Source organism: Petromyzon marinus, unplaced genomic scaffold, assembly GCF_048934315.1.
Source record: "Petromyzon marinus isolate PM22_M1 ecotype Great Lakes invasive population unplaced genomic scaffold, UKy_Petmar_22M1.pri1.0 PM_Scaffold_320, whole genome shotgun sequence".
In the NCBI taxonomy this organism is placed as follows: Eukaryota; Metazoa; Chordata; class Hyperoartia; order Petromyzontiformes; family Petromyzontidae; genus Petromyzon; species Petromyzon marinus.
This window is the reverse complement of record NW_027423303.1, coordinates 65,001-74,410: the sequence shown is the minus strand read 5'-3', so window position 1 is coordinate 74,410 and position 9,410 is coordinate 65,001. Positions and strand designations below refer to the sequence as shown.

At 48.4% G+C, this 9,410-nt stretch overlaps 2 protein-coding genes across 2 annotated transcripts in view; both read left to right on the top strand.

Moving 5' to 3' along the window:
• Positions 1-326: 326 nt before the first annotated feature.
• LOC142923192 (uncharacterized) lies at positions 327-1,375 on the top strand (the record flags this gene model as incomplete). Its single annotated transcript, XM_076064116.1, has 1 exon — positions 327-1,375. A coding segment is annotated over one exon (987 nt), but the record flags the coding sequence as incomplete, so codon positions are not given.
• A 1,879-nt stretch (positions 1,376-3,254) lies between these two features.
• Positions 3,255-9,410, top strand: part of LOC142923194 (uncharacterized) — a 58,413-nt gene continuing 52,257 nt past the window's right edge. The window contains exon 1 of the mRNA XM_076064117.1: positions 3,255-3,272. Coding sequence (XP_075920232.1) covers positions 3,255-3,272 — 18 coding nt within the window. The remainder of the gene's footprint in view (positions 3,273-9,410) is intronic.

Here is a 9,410-nt window from a genome sequence, read left to right as displayed (position 1 = left end):
AACTGACTGAGTGACTGACTGAGTGACTAACTGTCTGACTGAGTGACTGAGTGACTGACTGTCTGACTGACTGAGTGACTGAGTGACTGACTGACTGACTGTCTGAGTGACTGAGTGAGTGACTGTGTGTACCCCCAGGTACGCGTTCTGTACCCGTGACTACCTGCACGTGGAGCTGCGTCCTGAGGCCGAGGTGACTCTCCACGCCTGCCCTGAAGGATGGGTACACAAGAGAGACGTCCTCAGGTACCTACTCCAGTACCTCGAGAACCTCCAGCAGTACCTCTAGAACCTCCAGTAGTACCTCTAGAACCTCCAGTAGTACCTCTAGAACCTCCAGTAGTACCTCTAGAACCTCCAGCAGTACTAGTACCTCCTCCAGTACCTCGAGAACCTCCAGCAGTACCACTAGAACCTCCAGTACCTCTAGAACCTCCAACAGCACCACTAGAACCTCCAGTAGTACTAGTACCTCTAGAACCTCCAGCAGTACCTCTAGAACCTCCAGTAGTACTAGTACCTCCTCCAGTACCTCGAGAACCTCCAGTAGTACCACTAGAACCTCCAGTACCTCTAGAACCTCCAGCACCACTGGAACCTCTAGTACCTCCTCCAGTACCTCTAGAACCTCCAGTAGTACCACTAGAACCTCCAGCAGTACCACTAGAACCTCCAGTACCTCCTCCAGTACCTCTAGAACCTCCAGTAGTACCACTAGAACCTCCAGTAGTACCACTAGAACCTCCAGTAGTACCTCTAGAACCTCCAGAAGTACCTCTAGAACCTCCAGCAGTACTAGTACCTCCTCCAGTATCTCTAGAACCTCCAGTAGTACCACTAGAACCTCTAGTAGTACCACTAGAACCTCCAGTACCTCCAGTACCTCGAGAACCTCCAGTAGTACCACTAGAACCTCCAGTACCACTAGAACCTCCAGCAGTACCACTAGAACCTCCAGTACCTCTAGAACCTCCAGTACCACTAGAACCTCCAGCAGTACCACTAGAACCTCCAGTACCTCTAGAACCTCCAGTACCTCTAGAACCTCCAGTACCACTAGAACCTCCAGCAGTACCACTAGAACCTCCAGTACCTCTAGAACCTCCAGTACCACTAGAACCTCCAGCAGTACCACTAGAACCTCCAGTAGTACCACTAGAACCTCCAGCACCACTAGAACCTCCAGTACCTCTAGAACCTCCAGCAGTACCACTAGAACCTCCAACAGTACCACTAGAACCTCCAGCGGTACCTCTAGAACCTCCAGTACCTCTAGAACCTCCAGTACCACTAGAACTTCCAGTATCACTTGAACCTCCAGCAGTACCTCTAGAACCTCCAGCACTAGAACCTCCAGTACCTCTAGAACTTCTAGTACCACTAGAACCTCCAGCGGTACCTCTAGAACCTCCAGCAGTACCTCTAGAACATCCAGCAGTACCACTAGAACCTCCGGTACCTCTAGAACCTCCAGTACCTCTAGAACTTCCAGTGGTACCACTAGAACCTCCAGTACCACTAGAACCTCCAGTACCTCTAGAACCTCCACTAGAACCTCCAGCACCACTAGAACCTCCAGTTGTACCACTAGAACCTCCAGCACCTCTAGAACCTCCAGTAGTACCACTAGAACCTCCAGCATCACTAGAACCTCCAGTACCACTAGAACCTCCAGTACCACTAGAACCTCCAGCAGTACCACTAGAACGTCCAGTACCACTAGAACCTCCAGTACCACTAGAACCTCCAGCAGTACCTCTAGAACCTCCAGTACCACTAGAACCTCCAACAGTACCACTAGAACCTCCAGCGGTACCTCTACAACCTCCAGTACCTCTAGAACCTCCAGTACCACAAGAACTTCCAGTACCACTAGAACCTCCAGCAGTACCTCTAGAACCTCCAGCACTAGAACCTCCAGTACCTCTAGAACTTCTAGTACCACTAGAACCTCCGGTACCTCTAGAACTTCCAGTACCACTAAAACCTCCAGTAGTACCACTAGAACCTCCAGTACCACTAGAACCTCCAGTACCACTAGAACCTCCAGTACCACTAGAACCTCCAGTACCTCTAGAACCTCCAGTACCTCTAGAACCTCCAGTAGTACCTCTAGAACCTCCAGTAGTACCTCTAGAACCTCCAGTACCACTAGAACCTCCAGTACCACTAGAACCTCCAGTACCTCTAGAACCTCCAGTAGTACCTCTAGAACCTCCAGTAGTACCTCTAGAACCTCCAGTAGTACCACTAGAACCTCCAGTAGTACCACTAGAACCTCCAGTAGTACCACTAGAACCTCCAGTAGTACCACTAGAACCTCCAGAACTTCCAGTACCACTAAAACCTCCAGTAGTACCACTAGAACCTCCAGCAGTACCACTAGAACCTCCACTAGAACCTCCAGCAGTACCACTAGAACCTCCAGTACCTCTAGAACCTCCAGTACCTCTAGAACCTCCAGCAGTAGTAGTGGTGTCACCACCACCACCACCATCACCATCACCACCACTATCACCATCATCACCACCATCACCACCATCACCATCATCACCATCATCACCACCATCACCACCATCACCATCACCACCATCACCACCATCACCACCATCATCATCACCATCACCATCATCATCACCACCATCACCACCATCACCATCACCACCATCATCACCACCACCACCATCACCACCACCATCACCACCACCATCACCACCACCATCACCACCACCATCACCACCACCATCACCACCACCACCATCACCACCATCACCACCACCATCACCACCACCATCACCACCATCACCACCACCACCATCATCACCACCACCATCATCACCACCATCACCACCACCACCATCACCACCACCATCACCACCACCATCACCACCACCACCATCACCACCACCATCACCACCACCATCACCACCACCATCACCACCACCATCACCATCACCACCATCACCACCATCATCACCACCACCATCATCACCACCATCACCACCACCACCATCACCACCACCATCACCACCACCATCACCACCATCACCACCACCATCACCATCACCACCACCATCACCACCATCATCACCACCACCATCATCACCACCACCATCACCACCACCACCATCACCACCACCATCACCACCACCATCACCACCACCATCACCACCACCATCACCACAATTGGTGTCTTTCTTTCTCTGCAGGATGAGGAGGTTGAGGAAGAGATGAAGATTTAGAGTGGAGCAGCGATGGTGGTGGTGGTGGTGGTGATGGTGGTGGTGGTGATGGTGGTGGTGGTGATGGTGGTGGTGGTGATGGTGGTGATGGTGATGGTGGTGATGGTGGTGATGGTGGTGATGGTGATGTTAGTGATGGTGATGTTAGTGATGGTGATGTTAGTGATGGTGTTGTTAGTGATGGTGATGTTAGTGAGGTTGTAGTGATGTTGGTGATGATGTTAGTGATGGTAGTCATGTTAGTGATGATGATGTTAGTGATGTTGTAGTGATGGTGTTAGTGATGATGTTAGTGATGGTGATAGTGATGGTGATAGTGATGTTGTAGTGATGTTAGTGTTGTAGTGATAATGTTAGTGATGTTAGTGATGGTGATGTAGTGATGATGTTAGTGATGATGTTGTAGTGATGTTAGTGATGTTTTAACAATGATGTTAGTGATGTTAGTGATGATGATGTTAGTGATGTTGTAGTGATGGTGTTAGTGATGATGTTAGTGATGATGTTGGTGATGGTGATGTTAGTGATGATGTTAGTGATGTTGATGTTAGTGATGATGATGTTAGTGATAGTGATGTTAGTGATGATGATGTTAGTGATGATGTTGGTGATGGTGATGTTAGTGATGATGTTAGTGATGTTGATGTTAGTGATGATGATGTTAGTGATAGTGATGTTAGTGATGATGATGTTAGTGATGATGATGTTAGTGATAGTGATGTTAGTGATGATGTTAGTGATGGTGATGTTAGTGATGATGATGTTAGTGATAGTGATGTTAGTGATGATGTTAGTGATGGTGATGTTAGTGATGATGATGTTAGTGATAGTGATGTTAGTGATGATGTTAGTGATAGTGATGTTAGTAATGTTGGTGATGGTGATAGTGATGTTAGTGATGATGTTAGTGATAGTGATGTTAGTAATGTTGGTGATGGTGATAGTGATGTTAGTGATAGTGATGATAGTGATGTTAGTGATGTCAGGACGATCTCAACACATCACACCACACGCACCACACACACATCACACCACACACACCACACCACACACACCACACACACCACACACACCACACACACACCACACACACACCACACCACACACACCACACACATCACACACACACCACACACACACACACCACACACATCACACACCACACACCACACACACCACACACACACCACACACCACACACACCACACCACACACATCACACCACACACCACACCACACACATCACCACACCACACACACCAACCACACCACACACACCAACCACACCACACACACTAACCACACCACACACACCACACACACCACACCACACACACACCACACACACATCACACCACACACACCACACACACCACACACACCACACACACACCACACACATCACACCACACACACACACCACACACATCACACCACACACACAACACATCACACCACACACACCACACACACATCACACCACACACACACCACACACACACACCACACACACCATACACACCACACCACACACACACACCACACACACACATCACACACCACACACCACACACACACCACACCACACACACACCACACACACCACACACACACACCACACACACACCACACATCACGCATCACACCACACACCACACACCACACACACACCACACCACACACACACCACACACACCACACACACACACCACACACACCACACACACCACACACACCACACACACATCACACACCACACACCACACACACACCACACCACACACACACCACACACACCACACACACACACCACACACACACCACACACACACCACACACCACACAGACACACACACACACCACACACACCACACCAATCACACCATACGCATCACACCACACACACCACACACACCACATCACACCACACCACACACACATCACACCACACACACCACACACACCACACACACCACACACACCACATCACACCACACCACACACACCACACACACACACACCACACCACACCACACACACCACATCACACCACACACACCACACACACCACACACACCACACACACACACACACCACACACACATCACACCACACACACCACACACACCACACATCACACCACACATCACACCACACATCACACCACACATCACACCACACCACACATCACACCACACATCACACCACACATCACACCACACCACACACATCACACATCACACCACACACACCACATACACACACATCACACCACACACACCACACACACCACACACACACCACACACACACCACACATCACACCACACACACCACACATCACACCACACACAACACACACCACACACACACACCACACACAACACACACACCACACACACCACATACACCACACACACCACATACACCACACACACCACACACACCACACACCACACACACACCACACACACCACACACACCACATACACCAGACACATCACACCACATACACCACACACACCACACACACCACACACCACACACACACCACACACACCACACACACCACATACACCACACACATCACACCACACCAACCACACCACACATCACCCAGCCCCTAAACCGAAATCCATGTTACCAAGCTCAGATAAGCGAATGGCTTTGATCGATTTACATTGAAACAGGCGCAGCAGCTGTAGTAGCAGCAGCTGTAACAGCTCTTACAGCTGCTACTACTACAGCTGTTACAGCTGTAGTAGTAGCAGCTGTAAGAGCTGTAACAGCTACAACAGCTGCTGCTACTACTACAGCTGTAACAGCTACTACAGCTGTAGTAGTAGCAGCAGCTGTAACAGCTCTTACAGCTGCTACTACTACAGCTGTTACAGCTGTAGTAGTAGCAGCTGTAAGAGCTGTAACAGCTACTACAGCTGCTGCTACTACTACATCTGTAACAGCTACTACAGCTGTAGTAGTAGCAGCAGCTGTAACAGCTCTTACAGCTGCTACTACTACAGCTGTTACAGCTGTAGTAGTAGCAGCTGTAAGAGCTGTAACAGCTACTACAGCTGCTGCTACTACTACATCTGTAACAGCTACTACAGCTGTAGTAGTAGCAGCAGCTGTAACAGCTCTTACAGCTGCTACTACTACAGCTGTTACAGCTGTAGTAGTAGCAGCTGTAAGAGCTGTAACAGCTACAACAGCTGCTGCTACTACTACAGCTGTAACAGCTACTACAGCTGTAGTAGTAGCAGCAGCTGTAACAGCTCTTACAGCTGCTACTACTACAGCTGTTACAGCTGTAGTAGTAGCAGCTGTAAGAGCTGTAACAGCTACTACAGCTGCTGCTACTACTACATCTGTAACAGCTACTACAGCTGTAGTAGTAGCAGCAGCTGTAACAGCTCTTACAGCTGCTACTACTACAGCTGTTACAGCTGTAGTAGTAGCAGCTGTAAGAGCTGTAACAGCTACTACAGCTGCTGCTACTACTACATCTGTAACAGCTACTACAGCTGTAGTAGTAGCAGCAGCTGTAACAGCTCTTACAGCTGCTACTACTAGAGCTGTTACAGCTGTAGTAGTAGCAGCTGTAAGAGCTGTAACAGCTACTACAGCTGCTGCTACTACTACAGCTGTAACAGCTACTACAGCTGTAGTAGTAGCAGCAGCTGTAACAGCTCTTACAGCTGCTACTACTACAGCTGTTACAGCTGTAGTAGTAGCAGCTGTAAGAGCTGTAACAGCTACTACAGCTGCTGCTACTACTACATCTGTAATAGCTACTACAGCTGTAGTAGTAGCAGCAGCTGTAACAGCTCTTACAGCTGCTACTACTACAGCTGTTACAGCTGTAGTAGTAGCAGCTGTAAGAGCTGTAACAGCTACTACAGCTGCTGCTACTACTACAGCTGTAACAGCTACTACAGCTGTAGTAGTAGCAGCAGCTGTAACAGCTACTACAGCTGCTACTACTACAGCTGTTACAGCTGTAGTAGTAGCAGCTGTAAGAGCTGTAACAGCTACTACAGCTGCTGCTACTACTACAGCTGTAACAGCTACTACAGCTGTAGTAGTAGCAGCAGCTGTAACAGCTCTTACAGCTGCTACTACTACAGCTGTTACAGCTGTAGTAGTAGCAGCTGTAAGAGCTGTAACAGCTACTACAGCTGCTGCTACTACTACAGCTGTAACAGCTACTACAGCTGTAGTAGTAGCAGCAGCTGTAACAGCTCTTACAGCTGCTACTACTACAGCTGTTACAGCTGTAGTAGTAGCAGCTGTAAGAGCTGTAACAGCTACTACAGCTGCTGCTACTACTACAGCTGTAACAGCTACTACAGCTGTAGTAGTAGCAGCAGCTGTAACAGCTACTACAGCTGTAGTAGTAGCAGCAGCTGTAACAGCTCTTACAGCTGCTACTACTACAGCTGTTACAGCTGTAGTAGAAGCAGCTGTAAGAGCTGTAACAGCTACTACAGCTGCTGCTACTACTACATCTGTAACAGCTACTACAGCTGTAGTAGTAGCAGCAGCTGTAACAGCTCTTACAGCTGCTACTACTACAGCTGTTACAGCTGTAGTAGTAACAGCTGTAAGAGCTGTAACAGCTACTACAGCTGCTGCTACTACTACATCTGTAACAGCTACTACAGCTGTAGTAGTAGCAGCAGCTGTAACAGCTCTTACAGCTGCTACTACTACAGCTGTTACAGCTGTAGTAGTAGCAGCTGTAAGAGCTGTAACAGCTACTACAGCTGCTGCTACTACTACATCTGTAATAGCTACTACAGCTGTAGTAGTAGCAGCAGCTGTAACAGCTCTTACAGCTGCTACTACTACAGCTGTAACAGCTACTACAGCTGTAGTAGTAGCAGCAGCTGTAACAGCTGTAGCGGCTGTTACAGCTGTAGCAGCAGCAACAGCTGTAATAGCTACTACAGCTGCTGCTACACCTGTAATAGCTACTACAGCTGCTGCTACAGCTGTAATAGCAGCTGTAGCAGCTGTTACAGCTGTTGCTGCTGCTACTACAGCAGCTACTACAGCTGTAGTAGCTGCTGCTACAGCTGTAGTAGCTGTAGTAGTTACTACAGCTGCTACAGCTGCTGCTACAGCTGTAATAGCTACTACAGCTGCTGCTACAGCTGTAATAGCAGCTGTAGGAGCTGTTACAGCTGTTGCTGCTCCTACTACAGCAGCTACTACAGCTGTAGTAGTTGTAGTAGCTGTAGTAGTTACTACAGCTGTTGCTGCTGCTACTACAGCAGCTACTACAGCTGTAGTAGCTGTAGTAGTTACTACAGCTGCTACAGCTGCTGCTACAGCTGTAATAGCTACTACAGCTGCTGCTACAGCTGTAATAGCAGCTGTAGTAGCTAATACAGCTGTTGCTGCTGCTACTACAGCAGCTACTACAGCTGTAGTAGTTGTAGTAGCTGTAGTAGTTACTACAGCTGTTGCTGCTGCTACTACAGCAGCTACTACAGCTGTAGTAGCTGTAGTAGTTACTACAGCTGCTACAGCTGCTGCTACAGCTGTAATAGCTACTACAGCTGCTGCTACAGCTGTAATAGCAGCTGTAGTAGCTATTACAGCTGTTGCTGCTGCTACTACCGCAGCTACTACAGCTGTAGTAGCTGCTGCTACAGCTGTAGTAGCTGCTGCTACAGCTGTAGTAGCTGCTGTAGTAGCAGCTACTACTACAGCTGTAGCAGCTACTACAGCTGTAATAGCAGCTACTACAGCTGTAGTAGTTACTACAGCTGTAGTAGCTGCTGCTGCTACAGCTGCAAAGTCATCGGTATGAAAGTTAACTTTATTAATGTAATATTGTGTATGCCCCCTCTTTAATGAAACGTTCTAGAGGGGGGTTATTTATGAGAATTAAAAGAAAAATAACCCCAGAACAACCCCTTAGACGTGTCTCTCTGTGTCTCTCTGTGTCTCTCTCTATGTGTCTCTGTCTCTCTCTGTCTCTCTGTGTCTCTCTCTATGTGTCTCTGTCTCTCTGTCTCTGTCCCTATGTGTCTCTATGTGTCTCTCTCTGTCTCTATGTGTCTCTGTCTCTCTCTGTCTCTATGTGTCTCTGTCTCTATGTGTCTCTATGTCTCTCTGTGTCTCTATGTGTCTCTGTCTCTCTGTCTCTGTCTCTCTGTGT